The 22,681-nt window shown below is 47.8% G+C and overlaps 1 protein-coding gene across 4 annotated transcripts in view; it reads left to right on the top strand.

Moving 5' to 3' along the window:
- Entrep2 (endosomal transmembrane epsin interactor 2) overlaps positions 1–22,197 on the top strand; it is a 469,028-nt gene extending 446,831 nt beyond the window's left edge. For 3 of the 4 annotated variants that reach the window (XM_074061962.1, XM_074061964.1, XM_074061965.1), the window contains exons 6-11: positions 5,560–5,720; positions 6,252–6,387; positions 12,156–12,231; positions 15,764–15,991; positions 17,481–17,555; positions 18,664–22,197. In XM_074061962.1, the coding sequence (XP_073918063.1) occupies positions 5,560–5,720; positions 6,252–6,387; positions 12,156–12,231; positions 15,764–15,991; positions 17,481–17,555; positions 18,664–18,980 (993 nt within the window). In that variant the 3' untranslated portion in view covers positions 18,981–22,197. The remainder of the gene's footprint in view (positions 1–5,559; positions 5,721–6,251; positions 6,388–12,155; positions 12,232–15,763; positions 15,992–17,480; positions 17,556–18,663) is intronic. The other variant, XM_074061963.1, reaches the window with a different exon arrangement.
- The last annotated feature ends 484 nt before the right edge of the window (positions 22,198–22,681 follow it).

Genomic DNA, 22,681 nt, shown 5'->3' with positions numbered 1-22,681 from the left:
CTTCTTATATTTTCTATTTATTTTTGTATCTGTTTTGGCAATTTGTGTCTTTCTAGGAATTTGTCCATGTATATTATATATGTTAAAATAAAATTTATAAAGTGTGTATGTATTGTTTCAGTGTCTGTGTGAAAGACAGAGAAAGAGAAAGGAGAGAGAGAGATTCCTGCAATAATTTTTCTTGTTCATTTAACAACCAACTACTGATCTGGGAAGTATAGTGTCTTTTGGCATCTGTGAGCACTGGTGTTTTTATGTTTTCACAATCTTGGCTTTTTTCTTACCCAGTCCTTCCTTTGGAATGTATTCACTTCCCTCCTCCCATCACACCACAGCCAACTTCTGAGTTTTCCTCAAATGACTTAGAATACTTATTTCTACTCCCGAGGCTTCTCTCATGGACATGGCCTTCCAAACTTAATTATCTTCAATCTCCCAATCACAGCATCCCTTTCTATTTTTGTGCACCCCTTTAAGTTTAACTCTATCTAACACGCTCTGCTTATCACTGTTTCTGTTTTCTTCATCTTCCCCTATTTGGACATCTTAATTCTGGCTGAATTTTCGTTAGCTGAACTCAGCTGTGACTCTTGTTCACTAGCTCATCATTCTGATGTTATATTTTTAAAGACTTTCAAAGTAAGAAACACTAATTTATGTATTTATTTATTGTCGCACTGGGAATTGAACCCAAGACATCAGGCACACTAGGCAAACCCTGTACCAATTGAGCTTAATCCCAGCCCTGAGAGGCCTAATTTATGGTGATGGTATTATTGGGGGAGGACTACTGTGAGCATGTGTGTGGAAGGCCCCCTGCCGCCTTTTCCTGATGAGCCAATACTGATTTCCTTTCTCAGAAAGAACCTATGGGATCCTCCTGACCCGTGGCCTCAGCTCTGAGGCCCTTCTTGGGCACCTTGTTGAGCAGTTCACTGCACAGGGGTGCTGGGCCAAGGGGACGAAATTTAGTCCAATCACCATGCTGTGGCCCTGGACAGTGTTGGCAGAAGAAACCCCAGTCATGATTTCTGCTGAGGCTCCTATGTTAACATTTATGCAAATGAACAAATTCTAGCTGTAACTTCAGCTTCTCAGGAGAGTCCTAGATTTGTGTCATTGATTGATATATCTGCTTATTGTTTATTCACTGATTTGCTCACTCACTCATCAGTTCATTGATTTGATTAATCAACAGACATCTTCTGTGTGGTGCTACAAGTTCAGCATTTTTAGGAATTTAGGATCATGAGATCGAGCCCTCCAAAGAACTCATCATTCTTATTTGTACAAATCAGCACTTGAGGATAATAAATTGTTGTTGGAACTGACATCATGAATTTATCTATACATGAGATGCAAAGTGCAACACCCATTATCAGAGCCCATAAAGCGAGTTACTCTAACATGTGTGGGAATATTGGCAAAAGACCACCTCCTGACACAATTCGGTTTATTGGTAGAGGTTAGTAGACAAGGCTTTTCAACTCCTTAGTGTCTATAATATCATTCTCTTAGTTTTCTTTTGGATATAATCTCGTTTTTCCATTTTTCTGTTGCATGATTTTCTTCCCCATTTCCTTCATCACCAGCCATTGTCGCCTCGGGAACATCGTCCACTATCACATGCACCCCATCAGACACTCGCATGTTAACTTCATCTTACATTATTGCCCTTTCTGTTCTCACCTCCAGTCGTGTGCCTCATAAACTGAAGTTCCCTTAGAAAGGCAGGTAGCTCTGTGCTTCCACAGGCATGGGAACTGTGGTCATGGAACTTGTATGGGGTGCAGGCCACTCAGAGATAACCCCATCCCAAGCCCCATGTCACCTGCTCACCAGTGTCTTCTCTATGAAGACACTGGACTCACAGTGACCATCCTTAAAGGCCTGGGCTCAACAGAACAGTCTTTGGGCAGAAGTACTATTGATCTATCAGACCAGGAGTAATGGGCTGTTAATTAATCAACAGTTAGTCAAAGCAGACAACCAACAAAATGAAGACATATTACAAACATCTTACTTTGACTTTAAATATGCTATGAGCATTTGTTCATGGTTTGTGTGATTTTGAGGTCATGATTCTCCCTTTCATTATGGGCCTGATTGGTGTGTCCTGTTGTATTTCTTACATAAATATCATGGAAATTGCACCACTTGTGATTTCCAGGTTCCATTCTTTTCAGGTGCAGTGAGCCTTGGGAAGCAATCAGAGTGAAGAATACCCCTAGATAGTTGGGATTCTTATGATTCTTCTCACTCCCTTAGCACTACTGTGCTCAGACCCAATTTAGCAGCAATTTCTTCTTAGCTAGTCTTCTTTATTGAGGCTTTCCAAAGTACTCAGGTTGGCTTTCTTAAAGCAACCAGGTCTTCCTGTCTGCATCTCTACGTCATTATGTCATTACAGTGGCAGCTAAAACTGGCTTTGTCTTGTGTAGGGAAACTCCTAGTGCTCTGGCACTAGGAGGAAGATGGCAGTCAGTGGCAGGAGCAGAGATCCACAGGGTGAGCAGTTACCACCCCAGGGTCTGGTTGGATCAGATGGCTGTTAAAACAAGAAGGGGTCCATCCTAGCCCACCCAAATCAGAGATAATAAGTGTACTTTAGAACTTTCTTTTGCTACACATGATTACTCTCCACCCATCCAAGGATTTGCAGCTTCTTAACATCTCAAAGAGGAAACAAGAAGCAGGTAGCTCCTCTTTGTCTCCCAGTTTTTGTAACTTAGCATTAAAAGGAGTTGGGAGGGGACCAGTCACTCTGGATCTCCTTGTTCCAATGTCAGAGTCTGGCCCTTTAAATATTGATTAAAATATAATTACCCTGTCTCCTCATCTATCTATTCTACCTCAGTGTGACCTCCTCGGATTGCTCCAAAAATAGCTCTGCTAGCCCGATGAAGACTGAATTCCAAAGGCAAAAAATCAAGGTAGCTTGCTCCATAGCTGTTCATTAGTCGCAGGGGGAAAAGAATGGAGTCTGAGCAGGGGAATCACAATGAGGAGGTGTCTGTCTGTCCGTCCACCCAACATATGGTCACTGAGCACCTGCTGTGCCCCAAGCAAGAATACACAGGTAGATAAAACACAGACACCCACACACTAAGGAAAAGAAATCACCTTTGGTGTTTCTGAACAGTTAATATGGAGAGCTGGTTACCCAGGTGTTGAAGGCTGAAGGAACAAAAGGGGTGCAGAGTTTGCACAGATAAATAATGGCAGGAGGTAGCTACCACCCCTTACAGCTGGGGTATCTGAAGGGAAGGAGGAAGAGTCACCTCATGGTGACTGAGGTCTCACAACTGCCTTCCAGTTCTTTCCTTCTAGTGCCCCCAACTGGCAGAACCTGGCAAGGAGCCAGCTGGCAAGGGAGCTTGGGAATTGTAGTCTGCAGGCTTTCAGCCCTTTCATGAGCAAGGACGGAGCTGGTGCCCTGGGCTGCAAAGCAGATGCTGATTGCCCTTATGGTGGGAAAGACAAGGAAGAGGTGAAGTGTGACTTGGAGGCTCCTTCCTGGGGAGGCCAGAAAGCCAAGGTAAAAGGCTGTCTTTGAAATGAGCCAAGTCTGGAATGCTTCTGTGAAGGCAAAATGAGGCATAGAGCAGATGCAGTCTGTCCTTCATAAAGTCTTTGGTGTCCGGCAGCATCTACTCACTGAAACCTGCTTAATGGAGTCATCTGGACCTACCTCTCCCTGTTCTGAAAATGCTTGTTCTTACATCCTGGGAAATTGTACCTTTAATAGGAAAGTATCTTGGCTTTTGCATTTTGTTTGCTTGAATATATATTGATTTGTCTAATTTCTAATAGAGACTAATTCAAAATACTTCCTTATTAAACCTCAAGGATATTTGCCTCACCCTGTCACTTGAATTTTATTCAGTGAGCTCAAGGCTTAGCAGCTCCCAAGACAAAGGACAACAGCACACATTCAACCAGCTCCTGGCCATTGATCTGCCTCTAATTACAGATAGTTAAACAAACATGGTTGTGGGTTAGCCAGAGCTGGAAAGGCAGGGAATGTGCTGTGTATTAGGACAACCCACAGGAGCCATCTTTAGTCTGATGTGTTAGATCACATTTAGACATGGCTGCCATTCTTTCTCCGTCAGCCTAGATCATGAGGGTTTCACAGCATCTGACCACATTTAGAACAGTGACCTCACCCACACTAGTGCAAAACAGTCCTGACCTCCTGGTCCTTAGCAACTCCAGCCTTGCTTCCGGAAAGTGCTTCCACCATGCACCTTCAATCACACTGCTCCCCAGCTCCGACACCTTCACTGGCTCCCTACTATATGCCCAGAATTCAGAATTGACTTCTGGAGCCTTATCTATTGCTTTTCTGCAGCAGGTCCCCCTGGTCTCAAGCCTGAGTGCTCTCTTCCCACCCCTTGAGGTTCTAGCAGTCTTTCAAGGGCCATTCAAATGTCATCTGTTTCATGCACGCTTTATGGCCCCTGGGTCCCCATACTGCTTGGAGACTCAGTTTTCTACTGGACCAGTTGCACTTGACCATGTACAAGTGACTCTGGGTCTTTGTCTTACTGTCCACTCTGTTCCTCTCCTTACTTCACCTGCCATGCAGTGGGAGGTCCCAGAGCATGGAATCTTCATAGTATAGGGTCTTTTCACACCTGTAAACTCTGCATTGAAAGCAATGGAGCAGTGTTCCAGGCATCCCCATGGCACAGGTGTCCCTGGCAGAAGTGATCTAAGGGTAGAAGGAGAAAAAGATACACGCTAGTACTTCAGAAATGCAAAGCCAGGCAATCAACATTCATTTTGCTGAAGTGAGATTTCCTCAGTTTTTTAAGCAGCATCTCAGCATTCAAGGAATTTGTGAATGAGTTTCTTCTTCTTTAGAGCAGTGTTTTACAGAGCATGTGGGTTTCCTAGAACTGCAAAATATATATAAATATATTATATATAAAATACATATATAAATACATATATATACATATATAATACATATATATATATGGAGAGAGAGAGAGAGACCCTGTGTCCAAAGGGACCCATAAGTGAAATATTTAAGATGTGTTGGGTTAAACAGCTGAAAGGTCAAAAAATTTTTTTTCAACACAGGCCTTATCAGAGCCTTTAACACAGTAATGCACTTTGCAAGGCTCTAAAAAGGGTGGATGCATGGGCTGTTTCCTGAGTTTGTTTCACAGTAGGAACTTGGTGAGGGTACATCTTGAGGGCCTAGGGTTTTCTCATGAGCATACTTCACGACGCTGGCTGAACCCATGAACGGCATAGACCTTTCAACTTCAGAGTTTGAGGAGTATTAAAGACTTCCCAGATGGTACTTTTCCTCCCCCCAAAAAAGGTTTTCCACATAACAGTGTGGGAAATGGGGCTAAAGGAGACATCTGAGGTGAGGCGTTCCTCACTGAGCCATCCTTCCGAAGTGTGGGATTAGCAGTCATGGCTTGACAGATGAAATTGCAGACTTTCCACACTGATCATCAAAGCTTATGTGCAATTAGCTTAATGAGACATGAGCCACACAAAATGTCCCAAATAACTGTCATTCTCTGTGTCCTCCAGTTCTTTCCGCAAAGGTCACACTCTGCCAATCCTGCCTGCGTGACTCCGCATGGCACTGTCCTCCACCAGACTCTGGACTTCGATGAGTTCATCGCCCCCCTCCCACCTCCACCCTACTACCCTCCCGAGTACACCTGCACGCCCTCAGCCGAGGCCCACAGGTTGGTCTTCCCCTGATCCCCTTTGTGAGTGCTAAAGCCACCACGACAGGAAGCATCCTGGGCGGAGTGGGGTGGGGGTTTGAACTGGTTGTTGCTTTGTAGGGGAGCGGGGGTACCTGAGCAGAACTAAGAGCACGCATAGAAAAGTATATTTGATGAGACCAGAGAAGGAAGGGTGAAAGGAAGAGGTGACTTTGAAATAGAACATCCCTATTCATCTTTGCAGTGTCACCCAAGGGAGAACACAGGCTAACAAGAGTGGCTCTGTTGTGTTCACAAATGTTTGAAACTCCTATTGAATGATGACCACTCTTTTAGCATGGAAAATTTAATTCAAGATTCCATTGGCTGTTTGATTATTTTAATTTTAACAGAAAAGGCTAAAGAGTATATTGAAAATATGGGCATCTTTTCAGAAGGACAGAAGTCAAAATTGCCCAGTGAATCAGGCTTTTCTTTCTCAAACATGACAAGTATTGGACGAGAGGGACTCTGTGAATGACAATGTGACAGATGGCTCTGCCTTTCCAGGGGCCTCCACCTGGACTTTGCTTCCTCACCATTCAGCACTCTGTACGATGTTACCATCAACAGCCCTGGCATGCTGTACCCTGCTGAGCTGCCCCCACCCTACGAGGCTGTGGTGAGCCAGACACCCGCCAGCCAGGTGAGGCCTGGGGCCTGGACAGGACCTGTTTCTGTGGAAGTGCTCAGAAAACCTTCCTGGCCTGCCTTCAGGAAGTATCAGGCCAGGGCTGGAGTTGGGATAGTTGTCGCCTGTAACCACCTTCTGCTGAGGCCTTCTGCGTGTGTCTGTACACAGTGGAATCTTCCAGCAAACAACAGATGCTGCTCTTCTTAGTCCTGTGTCAGAGAACCATTGTTCAGAGAGCAGGATCTGCAGAGGTTTCAGATTAGGCACAGTGGGGGAGTGGGGGTATAGGGAGACCTCAGAGTGTAGGCAAGGCATATATGAGGCACACAAATGGGGGACAGAGGCAGGGTGTGTCATGGGGAGAGGGAACAGCCTGCACAAGGCTCAGGGAAGGAAATGAAGGAGGGAGAGAGGGAGGGACATAGGGAGGGAGGGAGGGAAGAAGAGAAAGTAAGTATGGTATAGATTCCAGGGTCATCAATCCCAGTGAGTGCCCGCCAGGGTGTACATTTGGGGACTTTAGAGATAGCAAAGTTTGCCACAGAGATCGTCCCTAAAGCCTGCAGAACTAGCAAGGGGAGAGGGGGCCTGGCTGAGGGTACAGAACGACATTATTGCATGTGGTGGAAGAGGTGGACTCCTGCCCACACAGCAGAGCACCAGGTGAGACTCTCAGGCAGCCTGGATTTGCAGGAACCAACAGTGCAGGAAGGAAAGGATGGGACAGAGACTGTCCAGAGGCTGTGATCCACCTGGTCACCTGGTGATGACTTGGGTAGGAGCAGCTGCAACCAGGAGGTAGTGGGGTAGGAACCAGATTGCACTGGGTAGAAGCCCGGGTGGGGCACGAGAGGTATAGCAGGGTATTGGCCATGAATTTTAATACCAATGGGCATCCCAGTCCCCCAGAGACTTGTCAATCAAATCCTGATGACTGGCGCACCCCCAGGGTGGGGGAAGAGGATATCTTAAGAATTTCCATTCTTAATAAGGACCTAGCTTCTGCTGCCACAAGGACCCACTTACTTTTGGTGAAGAGGAGAGAAAATGGATGGTAGAGGGATGTGTGGGTGTAAGGCCTCCAGGGTGTCACCAGGAAGGGCCAGAGATGGAGTAGTGGACAAGGGGAGGGACCTGGATGAAAGGCTGCCCTGGGAAGGCATGCAAACAAGTAGCTCTGTCCTGTAAGCAGCAGGGTTACCAGGCAAGGTGGCAGGTGGATCTGAAATCTTGAAACTCCAAAGAAGTGTGTGATTCTTTATGGCTGCTTTGGAGAGAGGAGGGCGACTCTGCCATCAGCCCCTCCCCACCGAGAGCCTGCTTGCTGCCATTCTAGACTTCCAGCTCCACCCTGGGATTGCTCTCAACCAGCATCCCCACCCTCCTTTTGTGAGCTGCTCTTCCTATTTCCAGAAGAGTGACTGGGTAGAATGATTGATGTCCTCTGTGCACTCCGCAGTGGGGAACAGAGTGCTGGGGATGCTGCCTACTCAGAGCTCTGTTCTTCCCAACAAGATCCCCAGTTTCTCAAGGCCTCTGAGTGCTAGCAGCAGATTCTGGAATGACTGTGACATCCAGAGTGCCACCCCATGCTGCACACCAGGATGTTGATTCATGTTTTACCAGCATTTCTTTCTTTCTCTGAAGAACAGAATATGCCACAGGATGGTAACACGGGTCCTAAGACCCAAAGGACACCGTTTTCCAAAACTGCCAGGAATTCTGAGATTTCTTTCATAGACCTTAGGTGAGAAGAGCCTCTCATGTCAGCTCCTGTTAGCTCACCAACCTCCAGCCCACAAGTGCTTACACAAACACAATCTGCCCAAGAGAAGCCCAGGCGAGCATGTCTGTCTATGTGGCCTGTTGGGCCACCTCCCTTTGTGGGAGCAGGAGAGCATCTGGTGATTAACAGGCAGCCAATTCTCTTTGACCCTGTGGTCTCAGAGCACTTTTCAATTCCACAAACATCTCTGGGAGGCCGGAAGTCAATGAAACCCATTACTGTCCGCAGAGGGAAGGCTGCATCTGCCAGCTGCCCTCTCCTCCGGGGTGGCCCATCCCCCCTGCCTAGAAATCTAGGAGCTGCCCCTCTTCACAGAAGGAGCCTGTTTGCTTCTCCTTGTTAAGACAAATGGGATATAAATTGCCTCTCTGTTTAGATAAAGAGAGGACAGAGTGACAGAAGAATGAAGGGGCATCATCCAGGCTCTGTACGGTACAGGAGCTAGGTGGGGAAACATTTATGTATTTATTTTTTTTTTGAGACTAGGTCTTGCTGTGCTACCCAGGCTGGCCCTAAACTTCTGTCCTTAAGTAATCTTCCTGCCTCAGCCTCCTGAATAGCTGGAACCATAGGCATGTACCACCAACCTGTCTGGGAAGATATTTTTAATTCAGAAAGAAATGCATATCTTGACTGAGGATGTTTGTTTGGATGTATACCCCATATGGACCAATCACACACTCTCCCTCTGGCTCAGGTGGTGACATTGATCTCTTTCCCACAATTACAAACTATACTCTGCAGTAAGATCCCAAGATCTTCTATAGCAGGAAGTTTATTGAGAAACTACCGGTTGGATATTCTGTTTAGATGAAAGCATTTACTACCTTAGTACACTACTCCATGGGATACAGAACCATGAACTGGACAGAATCCCCTCCCTCCCACCCTCAGGGAACCAACAGTATGATGTGGTGATGAGATGGAGACAAATAACCTCCATGCTTCAAAGGAAGCATTGAGCCTAGCAACCTGAGCAGGGTGGAACATGTGTGACCAAAGTGAATGTCTTCCAGGTGGAGGGCACCGAAGCTACAAAGGCATGGGAGTGAGGTGTCCAGGAGCCTGTATGGGAGCTTCCACTGCATAAAAGAGGTCAACATTAGTCTGAGTACACATTTCATGACCTTGGATGCCAAGCTATGGAGGTGCCTTTGAGGAGTTTGGCTCTAGGTTGACACAACCCAGATGTGCTTGAAGAATTCTAATTGGGTGGCTATATGATGGGTTGGAGGGGAAATCTGAGACTAGAAATTGTGAGAAACAAGGTGGACATGACCCAGTACCACCAACCTAGGTCCTAAAAGTCATTATTTATATGTTCAAAGGAATTGACCCTTACATTTAGACATCTGTAAGGACATGCATTTCCCATGAGAGCTGATAACTTGCCCCTAAACAGAAGCTCTTTGTAACTCTGGCAGTAGATGGTTGACCTCACCCAGGAGTGAGAATCTTGTTACAGAAGTAGGGCAGGAAAGCCACAGAGCTTTGTAGTAGGAAAATGAGGGGAATGTGGCCAATTTGCCTAAATGCCAAACTGCTTTTCAATTACGACAAGTGGTCATCTCTGAGAATTATCAAGTCCAAGGAATCTCGAAGTGTCCCAGATTAAGTTACACGTGCAGCCTCTCCTGCACCAGTGCTCTTGCCCCTCCCTCTGCATGGAGCTAGATTTATGAGCCTCAAATTTCCTTATCTGCCATAGATACTCTCTCCGACTGCTTTTCAAGTTCACCAACAAGGCTGTGGGAACTGAACAGCTATTTTCCCCTGCAGCTTGAGTGTGGCAAGGTGGCTTTTGCCATCAGGGTTGACCAAATTCAAATTAACACCTCAGCCCCCCACCCCACCAGCACCCTGCTTGAGAAAGCCTCCCAAAGCCGGCTCCTCTCAAAACACATTCTCTGCCTCTGGATCCCAGGAGCGAGATGGAAGCAAACGCTGCTTCTGAAAAATACGAAACGAATCCAATTTCCTTCTGACCTTGTCCTTCTGTGTATTTTATTTCTCTTGTTTTATTTATATTTTTTTCTTACTGGAAGCTTTTTGATTTTTTAAGACAGAAGGTATCCAAGTCTCCACTCACCTCTACCAATACGTGTCTATGTGAGATTAGATATGGAATGGAATAGAGCTTCAGGCAGTTGCTCCTTTTTTTGTTTATGATTTAGTGGAAGATTCTTGGCAGGGGTTTCCAGAATTGGTTATTGGCACATAGTGATTAAAATGGAAAAACAGGTGCATGTCAATGGTGATACAAATCCTCCTTCACAAGATGCCCTCTGCAACAGTATGGGAGTGCTTAGGTAGGAAAAATTGTGTGTGCTGTGCTACAACACTCTCATGAGCTGGGTACCTCTCCTTCCTGGTCTTCCCTCTTCCAGCCCCCTCCCAGCCCCCACTGCACTGTGGGGAGCTGCTCACACCCTTTGTGTTGGTGTGGAGGCTGCAGTAGGAGCCACCTGCTTCAGGCCCAGCCTAGTTTCAGAAGACAGATGGAGAATATCAGCTATCTGATTGGCGTTGTGGTGGGAAGTGGTGAGGGAGGCAGAAATGTAATTACCTGAGCTGGAATGGACCAAGCCGCAGGGGCCCGCCTCACTTTCCCCAGCCTCCTTCAGAGCTGGTTATTTTCAAGTGTGTCCCCAAAGCAATTCTGAAATAACACAAGGAATCAGAAATTGCTTTTTTGAGCTAGTGTAGGGGTGCATGGCAGTTTCCGTGTGATGTATGGATAGTGCATAAGCACATTCAAGGCCAAGGTTGTGCAAGACCAGGGTGTCCTGAAGAAGGGATAAAGGGCTGTGCCGCACAGAGGATGGACAAGGTGAGGACAGGTCAGGAGACCAGAGGGGGCCTGGCTTTTCTCTTTCCTATTCCCCGAGACCTCTCAGGGTAGAATAGAATTTAATGCAAAAAGAAATTTGCAAACATTGGGTGACTGTTGAACTTGGAGCAAGTTCCATAGCTTCTCGCTCCAGGATGGCACTATTGTGTGTCATCAATGTTGTGCTGCGGGGCCCAGACAGGCACACTGCCCTCTACAGACCTGGAGCCTGACCTTGGAGCCCAGACCAAGAGGGCAACCTAGGAGTCATCTCTCTAACCCCTCCACAAGAGGCCAAAGGCAAGAGAGCACGAATGAGCTTGGGAGAGAACGGGAACTCAGTCAGGCTGTGAATTTTTATCCAGTGCTGTTCCATGTCCCAGCCATGCTTGCATGAAGCATGATGACTCTCAGGACCCATTGTGCCATACCCTTATTCTTCCTGGATCAGAAGCAGAGAGGCGACAGAAGAGGGTGTTAGAAGTGAGGGCAGGGGCACATTGTCCCATAGTGACAATGGAGGATACTTTATGACCTACTTTGGTCCCAGACAGTGACCATAGGTGGAAAGCAAGTGGGCTCGAGGTATGTCAGGGCCTTGGAAGGTGCTCTGATTGAAAAGGTCAGAAAAGTAATCTTTGACCTTGCCAATGATGACTTTTGCTCTTACATCCTCACCTCATAAATTTAGGGGAGAACACTAGAAATGTATAGGCATGTCTCTTAAGTCTTCTTACTGGGATATGTTAAAACCGGCCTGTACAGTTGTCCCTTGGCACCTGCAGGAGATTGGTTTCAGAACATCCCTTGAATACCAAAATCACAGATGCTCAAGCCCGTTATGTGGGCATGGTGTGGTACGTGCCTAGAACCTAGGCACAACGTTCTCTGTACTTTAAATCATCTCTCAATTACTTAGAGCTCTTAACACAGTGTCTACGCACTTCATTCACATGGATTCAGCAGAGTATTTGGTGCATAGAAACTAGGTTTTACATTTTGGACTTTGGAGAGTTTTTCCCCCCAAATATTTTCAGTCTGCTGTTAGTTGAATTCAGGGAATGCAAGGATGCAGAGGGCTAACTGTATTACTGGAGGCTGCTGTGATGTGGACCTGAGCCTCTCCAATGACTCACCTTGATGCTCTTTTGTTTCTTGCTATAGGTTGCAACTATCAATCACCAGGTGGCCGAGTCCAGCTCTGGGGACCCAAACACCACTGCTGGCTTCAGCACCCCAGGTAATGTTATGTTCCATTATATTTGATGCACTAAGTTTGTATTTTTCAAGGATGTCTCTTTTTCTCTTTATATTTTCTTCTCTTCGTCCATTTCTCTCCATCTCTCTCTCTCTTTAGTGGGGTGTTGCAGGCTTTCCTGGGAGTCAGCATTCCTAGGAGATCTCATGTTTTCTCTGGGGCTCTCCCAGAGCCTTTTCTCCCTCACTTGAAGGAGCAAGCGCTCCTTTCAGGAGCAAAAATTGTTTATAGAGACAGTCCCTGACTTATGAGAGTTCAACTTAGGATTTTTGGACCTTATAATGATACCAAAGAGATAGATAGTCAATAGAAACTGTACTTCCAGTTTTGATCTGCTCAATAAATTACTTGAGATACTCAACACTTTAGTAAATAATGGGCTTTGTATTAAATGAGTTTACCCAACTGTAATTGTTTTGTGCAGGTTTAAGCAGGCAAGGCAAAGTTGTGATGTTCAGTACGTTATGTGTATTAAATGCATTTTTGACTGATGATATTTTCAACTTATGATGGGTTTATCAGGATGTGACCCATTATAAGTCAAGGGTATCAAGTTTGATACCCATTGTATCAAGCTAATGTCTTCTAGGCTCCTTCCTCAGATGGAGGTGAGATGAGCTAGGAGGCTTCAGAGGGAGAGGCTGGATGGAGGGTGAGGCTGAAAGTCACATATTTGCAACCATTGAAGGGCAAAAGTGAAAATGTCTGATTCCTAAATACAGAGATTCTCTGGGAGCCAACTCCAGAGTTCTAAGCTAAGGGCCAGTTTGAGCCATCAGGAAAGCAGATGGCCCTTAGTGGCAGAGAGAGAAAAAGGCCAGGGGCTGGGCATTTCCAGAGAGCGCCCTTCTTGGGGACCTCAGGTAGCTTCATGGGGACTGGGTTATTTGGACACCAAAATCAAATAGCTCATGATATCCTGTGATTATTGTACCAGGACTGTCTGTCCTTCCCACCCAACATCTAGATAGGAGAGGCTTTCCTTCCAGGAGGTCATCTCTGGGTTGCAGGGAGCACCAGGTCTCTGTAGTCATGGCAGTCAGACGTGATCTTGTCCTTCCCTTGATCACTCTAAGGAGCCTTCATAAGCTGCCCTAGAGTTGTGTCCCATGACCTTCACAGGGGATGACCACACCAGCTAAATACATTATTATTCATTAAGAAAAATGCCTGTGTTTTTTTTTGGTGAGGGGGGGATAAATTGGAAGTTCTCTAGGAGTATGACTGAAATTTTCTTTTAAAAGCACACAATACAACTCAAGATGAGAATGGGCAAAAATGGGTCTCCACTCTTAGGCTAGGAGCTTTTCCTACACTGTTATAGTGAATCTTAGATGTTTCCCTGTCATTGAGAGAACTGAGATCAAGAGGGTTCAGCAGGCATGAATATTATTCAAAATAAGTTTGATATACTACTGTGTAATACTATAGTGAATAACTTTGACAGAGTTTACATAGGGTTAATAAATACAACTTCTGGGATAGGAGTTCCCTAATGATATGGGAGTGCTGGTGTTTTTGTATGCGATGCCTTTGACTTGAACACTGGAATGAATTCCTGGGAGTGAAATTGCCAAGTTCAAGGGACTGTGTGTTGTCGATTTTAATATATTAGCCAGATTGCGTTCTGGAAAGATTGTATTACTAGTTTACATATCCACCAACAGGGGATGAGGCCCCAGTACATTGTCACTCCCTGTGGCCTTTATCACCCTCGAAGGTGAATGACTCTCACACAGATTGGCCTTGAGCAACTTTTCTACACATTTGTTGCCCACATGTAGCTCTGAATTTGATTCATGTTTATTTTTGCAATGTTTTGGGTTCTTTAAGTTTTTGTTTTCACTATTTTCATTAGTGCACATTAATACTATGAAAACATTTCATATGATAACTCTATATAGATGGTACAGTATACTTTGAACAGGTTCACCCTCTCTGTTTATTCCCTTAATAAGAAAAAGCATATGGTCCAAACAGATGAGGAAATATATAAGGCCTGCACCTCCCTATGTATGGCAGGATCCTGCTGAGTTCCTGCTTTAGTTTTCCCCTGTCAATGATGCCTTATTCCATATGCAAGTTCACAGCATTTTGTTGTCAGATCTCCATGCTCTTCCTTTATGGTTTCTATCATGTGTACAACATCTCCATTCCAAGGCTGTGGATTTTTTTCTTGTGTATTTTCTTTTACCATTCTTCTAGTATTTTTAAACAAAGAGGGTTCATCTTCCTAATGATTTTTTTCATCTTTTTCTTTTTCCAAATGGGCCATTTATCAAAGGGGGCGACAACAGCTAAGCAAGATTCTCTAGAATCTTCCATCATCCAGCTCTACCTCTTGGTGGCCAGGTGACCCTTTCCCTTCCCTCTCCTAAGCCCATGTCCTGGGCTGTGGATGGGGCAACCTGGGGCTGCCTCATGGGTGGGCAGTGAGGATTTAGTGGAAGATGGTCTCAAAAGCCCTAGCGTGGGGCAGGCTCACAGACACAGAGGAAACAAGGAGCACATGGAGACAGGGAACACCCCACCCCCCACCCCATGCCAGGCTCCTGCTCAGATTCACAGAGAGATGGAAGACTAGACCCCAAAGTGTCCAACCCTTAGAGGAGTTCAGGCTGCTGTGACTCTAACCAAACGTCCCTCCTACAGGCCATCCACCTTGCATACTGCAGTGCCAGGAGGGCACCCTGAGTGTGGCTGGTAATTCAAGGAGAGTGTGGGGAACACTCACTGCTTTGCAGGTCCCTGGGGGCTGTGTAAGCAAAGTCTGTGGTCTTCATCCCCAGATCGCCAGCCTCAGAGTGGCAAAGAAGTAGGCACCCAGGTTTGACCAACATCGGCATCTTTGGTCCAGGGCAGCAGTGCTCACAGTTTAGTAGGCATCCAGATCCCATGGAGGCCTTCCCCAACTGGGATGGCAGGGCCAGCCCAGTCTCTGATTCCATGGGTCTCAGCTCTGGCTCCTTCTCTCTTCCTCCCTACCTCTCTCCCTCCTCCTTCTCTTCCTTCTCCTCCTTCTCTCTCCCTTCCTCCCTCCCTCCCTCCTCCTCCTTCTCTCTCCCTCCCTCTTTCCCTCTTCCTCCTTCTCTTCTCTCTCTCTCCCCCCTCTCCCTCCCTCTCCTCCTCCATCTCCTCTCTCTCTCTCCCCCTCCCTTTCACTCTTTGTCCTTCTCTCTTCTATCTGTCTGTCTGCTTGTCTCTCTCTCTCTCCTCTCACTCTTCTTCCTTTCCTCCCTTTGTGGTGGGTGAACTACATCTCTAGCCCTGAGTTGCCATTTCTAACTTGTTTCCAGATAAGACTAATGCTGCTCTCAAGGGGGCTCACTTTGAGAAGCAAGGCTGGCACATGGGCTGGGTTAATCCTGCCTGTCTGACCCAGGGCTGGACTCCAGGTACCACCTGTCTGAACCGGTCAGACTCTCTGGCCCTCACAGCCCAGCTGAGGGGTCATGTGTCCTCAGAGTCCTTGCCCTTTGGTCACTCTCCCTAATCTGTACCCATTCTCTTGCAGTGCCGGCCAGCAGCACAAGCCTCCAGACATCAGAGGGGGCCACCTCGCTGGGTCCAAGCCACCCATCCCCTGATGGCACTGCAAGCACTCCACCGCCCCCGTCACCTGCCCTGGACCTCCGCCACACGTCCCCAGAGGCTACAGACATGAGCACAGAGACACAGCCAAATCTCGGGCGTGTGGCTCGCTCTGTCAGTGACCCCATATCCTGTGCTTCTGGGGAGGCAGGTATGGCTGGGCAAGTCTGCCTGTGGCTCCAGGCAGGCCTGACTTGTCCTGGACACCACAAGGCTCAGTTATCTCTGAAAGTTGAAACTCAGCCCTGGGAGCCTGGGGAATGTGGTCTGGATGTGTGAGGCCCCAGAGTTTTGTGTGTGTGTGCCAGGGGGAGGGGGTGACCTGGAAGTCCCTGCTGTGCTCCTAGCACGCCTAGCACAGTGTCTCTGTGCTGGGGAACGAAGGATGCAAGAGTTTAGGAGAATGAGAGTCCACCAGGTGGCCAGCAACCCTGGACATTAGCTATGAGTGCTGTACACAAGCCCCAGGGCTCTAGCAGGAGCAAGGGTCAGGTCAGGGCAGATGGCTACAGGCGATGTCCAAAAGAAGGTGGTGTGTCCTCCACCCAGAGTGGGGGGTATCCCTGAGTGTGTTCCCAGAGCACTTCATGGCACCCTTTGCATTCTTCTGTGTGGAATCTCCCTGTTTGTGCAAGTGGGCAGTGCCTTACGCTGGAGGACCTGGCACCAGAGTCTCTGTGGTATGGCCAGCAGCCCAGGAATTTGTATTTGACATCTCCTTCCTCAGGAATCTTGGGTTCTCATTTCATACCCCCTCCTCAGAAGTCTTGGGTTGGAGAACCCACACCCCATCCTTGTTGCTATTTGAGGAGGCTTAAGTTTTGCCAGTAAATATGGAGGCCTGTGACTAATGATCCCATTACAATAGCGATGTGAAGGAACCTTGAGAAGGGCCCAGGGCTGCCTACACCACCCTCTTTCAGTGGTCTTGTGCAGCTGAACATCAAATAGCCCCAAGCCAAGAATAATGGAGTCAGCTGCCTGGAGAAGTGTCCTGCTGGCTGAAGTATCAGAATTTGCACCTGTAGTCTTTTAGGCTGCACCCCCTCTTCTCCCTTTATCCCCCCCGCCATATGCAGTTCCTGGCTCACCAGAGAAAGTTCTGAGGCTTCTGGAACCATCTACCTCTGCTCCTTAATGCAAAGCATTGGAGGTTAGAGCTTCCCTCTGCCCTGGAAGAACCAACATGTGTCCACGGTCATCACTGAGGCTTGGGGGAGGAGCCCATGCACCTGGAGTGGCTCAGGGGTCTACTCTGTGGATTTTTGATGGTTTTCTTTAGCCTGTTCCCCCCTTGGTGAAATTCATGCTCTGTGAAACATGACATTGAGGGTGGGGATGAGGGATGAGGTGGTCATTATCCCTTCTCCTGTCAGTCAGAGGAGACTGTCACCATGCTGCATATTGGAGACGTGTGTCTTCCCGGTCCCTGGAGACCCTCAGATGCAGAGTGCATTCTGATGACGTCCGCTGGGCTTGCGTGAGGCACAGGCCTGCTGCAGGGTCCCTTTTATCCGCATGTGTGTTCGCTTCTGCTTGTCTCGCATCTGAAATATTTGTTTTAGCCCCAGGCAGGCTGTGATAATTTGATCAATTCCTTCTTCCCTTTCCCATGTTAACTGAGTGCTCCTCTGGTTAAGGTGATGTTTCTGCCCACACTGCCTCCTGCAGCCAGGACCTGGAAACAGCACTATCTCAGGCCCCTCTGAGGACAGGTGAGGCACTCCTTTTCCCACAGTCTTTGACCTCCACCTGCCACGAAGCTGGCAATGCCCAGAGGTCCTTGGCTACATTGCCTTTAAATCCAACTGCTTGTACTGCCACCCAGGAATGTGGCTTTCTGACTTGCTCCCTGTGCAGCTGTATCAAGAGACTATTACTAACATACAGGTAGCTGCTTAGTTCACTTTATTTTTTGACACAGGTTGTCGCTATGTAGCTCAGGCTGGCCTTGAACTCTTGATCCTCCTGCCTCAACCTCCCAAGTGCTAGGATTACGGGCATGAACCACTATACCTAGCCTTACTTCACTTTGTTAGTGAGATTTTTATTAGACCTACCTAAGTGTTTTACACTTTCTCATATTTAATTTCTGGGCTTGCTTGTTACCACCCAAAAGACCTCAGACCGCTCAAAATGTGTCCACTCTGAGTAACTCAAACAGTTGGGCAAGTTGAGTCTTAATGTCTGTGTGATCAGTGCTGGTTCTATAGCTAATAAACAGTGGCCAGCCATTGATCCTGTAGGGAGTCAGAGCCATTTCCCTAGCTCCTAGTCTAGCAGGCAGGGGGAAGCACTGGATGGCGGCTGCTGTCCACACCTGGCATGGGGGCAGAGGTCTCATTGCCCCTCTATTCCTCCAGCTCTCGTGTGAAGTCAGACCCCATCTCCAGATGTCATAGTTCTGCCTCAGCAAATCATCAGACCCAGAGGGACAAACACCATGGAGCTGGGGCAGGCCAAGAGGGGATTAGCACAGGAATTCTAGAGGCAAGGGGAACGGAAGGCATACTCCTACCCACACCTGCCCTTCTTCTCCCTGGAAGGCCTGCCTGCCTCACATTTCACCCCCCACTCCATCCCCAGTCCTTCAGCTCCTGGAGGCTGCAGCCCCTCAAGGTCAACATCAGCTCAACTCCAGGCTGAGAGAGGACGAGGGACACAGAAAGCTAGGACATACCCAGATGCTAGCTCTGAAACACAGAAAACCTAGCTGCAAGTTGGTCCTGGGCGTGCTTTGCTTTTCAAAGAACTCAACAGCTGCTTTTGGTCGAGTCTGGTTTCTGGTTGTTTTTACAATGCATCTTTTCCCTTGATTTGTAGTCTCCACATCTCACTCTGCCATGGCTACCTGTCAGCGCCAGCTCTTAAGCCCTGGGGACCCAGATATCTGGAAAATCGGCCAACAGACAAAACCAGAGGCCTTACAGACGGTCTCCAAAGAGTGGCCACACTCCTTAATGGACAGCAAGGCCTATGTAGATACCAAGGTTTTGGTGGCTAAATTTTTGGAACACTCACACTGTGCCCTCCCTCATGAGGTGCGGCATGAGGTGGGCACCATCCACTCGGTGGTTACCTCTGAGGAGCGCCCTGCGGAGGAGGCCATCTTTGGTGCTGGTGTCCTGGATCAGCTATGAACCAGCCACAGGCCTGGACATAGACACTGGTGGGCCTGGCACCACACATGGCCTGGTCTTGCTGGAGGCCACCATGCTTCACAAGGAGAGGCCTTGAGCCTGGCTTAACAGAGGACAAACGGGGTACACCCAGGAGGACCTCAGGGTGGCTTGGGCAGGAATTGTCATTCTTTTTCTTCATCTTATGCCATCAGCTGTCTTCTTTGAGTTTGTTCCCTGTTCTGATAATTCAGACAGACGTTTCTCTGGTGTCCTGAGTGAGCTTTGATTCCATCAGGGTGCAGTACCTTGAACTGACTGGCATGTCCTGAATACCTGTATGGTGACAGGTGACACAGAACATAATAGACTCCACCTCGCTTCCAAGTCAGGGCCATTAAAGCAGGATTCTCTTCTACTCCCAATTTAGTTCAGTGTTAGTGATAGAGGATGACAGCAAGTCATGGGGTGGGCCATTTTCCCCACGCTATTTGTATCATCCTGCAATGAAACCTTTGTCATATTCACATCTACTGTTTCCTTTAAAAGGAAATAGGTAATTTTAACACAGCCTGGACTCAACATTTTGCCCACAGTGCTATTGTGAACAAATACAGAATGGGAAAGTCCCATGGCCAGTCACGCCTGTGAAATAGGAAGACTTTGAAGAACACACCATATCCTTGTCTCCTTGGCCTCCCTGCCAGGTCTCTGTTTGTGGGCTGCCTTCCCCCTTCCTCCCTGAACACCGCTTTCTCTACCATCTCCCATACTCTAACCAGCACAGACACATTTCAGTTATCTGTCATAACAATAAATACCCATCCAAATTCCCTTTCCGGTCTTCCCCTTATATCTGAACTCACCTGATTGACCTGGGTGGGTCAAAGTCCAGGGGAAACAGGCCCTTTTCTCCTGAATGTGTGAACTTCCTGCTAAGACAGCTCTCTCATCACCCAAGGCTGTCTATCCCTGAGCCAGGTGGCAGCAGGTACATTTGCTTTGGAGGATGCAGATGTCAATTTATTTCCATGAGAACATCCAAGGTGTTGGTTACACAGAAGCAGAAAAGTCCAGTTTGGGTGCTTGTGGGAAACTTGGGCACCTTTGATTTTCTTGGCTGTCCCCAGCCCCTTGTTTTCTGGCAACATCAGCAGTAGCCACTTCCCAACAATGGCCCTAGAGCAACACTTCACAAGAACCTTCTGCACTGATGGAAACACCCAACCTTGGCCATCAAAAACAATGGCCTGCAGCATCATGTGGAGAATGCTGAGTGCCAGAGCAGTGGCCAATGGCCCTGCTTTGGGCAAAACAGCCTGGAGCCCACTGCCCTGGCATAGGAGGTTCCAGGGAGACCAGAGGGTACAACATTGCTCAGTGCCAGGCTATGGGCTCGTGCAGCTCTTCCCTCTGTTCTGTGTAGCCTACGCCTTGAACCCTTGCCCTATTTCTCACTTCCCTCCACCTCACCCCTCAGTCCCTGTTCCCCCTGCAGCCAATGTGCTGAGGACACTTCTGTGTGTCTGGAAGCTAGGAAGGAAGTGGCAGGGGCCTCCAGTCCAAGTGTGGTGTAGCAATGTCCCAGTGACAGTCAGCTGCCACTGCCTTGATTGCTTCACTAATGTCAGGGGTCATTGCCTCCCTGTAATTAGAAAGCTGAAAAATATGTCAGTCTTTTTGATAGCAACCTTACCTTTTCCACAAGAGACACACTAGCGATGAATTTATGAGCACTTTATTCAGACTGTAAAATGGGAAATCTATTTTCTAATTTTCCTCAAGTGAGGACTTTCAAAGTCCCCCAAAGCAAGTCTTTTCGCAGGAAAAATTAATTGATGTTTTCTCAGAATGGCTTCCCCCGAGCCTGTGAGCATAGCCTGATGATGCCTGGGTGAAGAACTGGGGGGCATTTTCATCGTCTCTGAGGTGAGATGGAGTGCAGCCAGCTGCAGGATGGTTACCTTTCTGTGGGGGTGGGGTCCATGCAGCAGTGTCCCTGAAATGAGACCTTGGGTGGGCTGAATCTGCAGATTTCAGGCCTAACTGCAATCCAAGGGGAGGCCAGGACCACGTCCCATCCCACACACTCGAGCTCTGGGTGTTTATTGTGCAGCCAAGGCAAGCAGCTGGACGAGTCGGCCTGGTGCTGTGTCCTTCACTTTGCCTGTCTGTGGTGGGACCTTTCTATCTGCCATTTGGGACTCCTGCCTCAGGCTGTGCCTCCCTTGGGTGCCAGCTGCTGCCTGGAAGCTATCAGGACTATACATTCTCAAGAAAGCAGCAACTGCATACCACTTGAGCTCCATTGTCACTCTCATAGCAGCTCTGACTTGTGGATAAAAACCACCCAAGTGGATATCGCTGTGTTAGAAACTTCTGTCTTCCTGAAGCAAGGCTGTCAAAGATGGCAGACCTCAAGGGCCTGCATGGGCACCAAGAAGGTCCAGGTTCCAGGCTTCCAAGGAAAGACCCCAGAAGACAGAGGTGCCAATTAAAGTCACTAGGGAATGTGCTGGTAACTTGACTCATCCCGTGTGCCTCTTGACCCCGACTCAGTGGAGTCCTAGTACTAGGAGCTCCAGCATCAGGCCACTGAGCCCCCCAGGCAGGGGGAAAAGATGGCTTCCAACCCCTTGCTTATGTGTGCTTCCTACCCAAAAGTCTGTTCTCGTGCTTCATGTGTTGGTATCTGAAATGAGCCTGACAGTGGTTGTTTTAGAGGCAACTTTCCCCCTCTAATTTTGCCAGGTCCTGGGCGTGGGGGTCCCAAAGGAGGCTGGCACCTGCTAGGACACTGCTCTTTGATCCTGACCTAAGGGGATGAGGATGCTGAAGTGTCACCTTGGCCAGGGGCCGGAAAAGGTGGGGTTGGGGCTCTGAGAAGTTGGATCAAGGATAGGTAATGATCCCTGACAGCTTAGGCTAAGAGGCAAAATCTGGATCCCTACTCTACCACAAAAAAGTTGAGGGGTATCCCTCACATGGACTTAGTCTCCTGCTAGAGACAATACAGATTAAATGCTTGCAACAAACCTTGTAACAGAAAGCTTATTTCAGGTGGTTGTTCTTTTCTTCCCCCTCTGCTGTATCAACTCGCAGAAGCTGCTAGGCAGAACTTATAGGAAATTGTTTTCAAGCCACCAGAGACCTGTTTGTACAACTTGAAAGGTTGTATTTATTTAATGTACCTCAAGGTGTTTTAATAATGATCAGTGTTTTAATAAAAAGTATTTCTGGCCTCTGTGTCGCTGAGGTCTAATTGGGGCAGAGTCGGGCCCAGGGCGGGTGTACACCATTGACCAAGAGCAAGGTTGTATAGGAACTGGATTTTGGGGAAGGGGCTGAGAGGGAGAAGGCAGGCCCTGGTGCACACAGGTCCCGCCTGTGCTGACCCTTCATGGATGCAACACTCAAGAGCTGCTGTGAGAAAGGCGAACCTGTGATCCAGTATTTCCTCAATTTGGGTTTCTAAAATGTCAATTGTTGGAAGTCAGGCCCCATGTCATCTGCTAGCTGTGGAATTCCTCTCTGGAACCCATGCATGTATCTCACTCATCCTGGGCACTGCAGGGATGTTCCCCTTTGCCCCTAAGTGGAGGACCCTTAGATCCTGCTCCTACTCCAGGTGGATTCTTTGAACTCCATGCATCCTTTCTGGGAAAAGAAAGGTGTGGAGCTGCAGTTCATGGTGAAAACCTATTTCTTACCTGCCCCTTTGG

Source organism: Castor canadensis, chromosome 19, assembly GCF_047511655.1.
Source record: "Castor canadensis chromosome 19, mCasCan1.hap1v2, whole genome shotgun sequence".
In the NCBI taxonomy this organism is placed as follows: Eukaryota; Metazoa; Chordata; class Mammalia; order Rodentia; family Castoridae; genus Castor; species Castor canadensis.
Note: the sequence above shows the minus strand (reverse complement) of the source record. Positions and strands in the feature narration are given on the sequence as shown.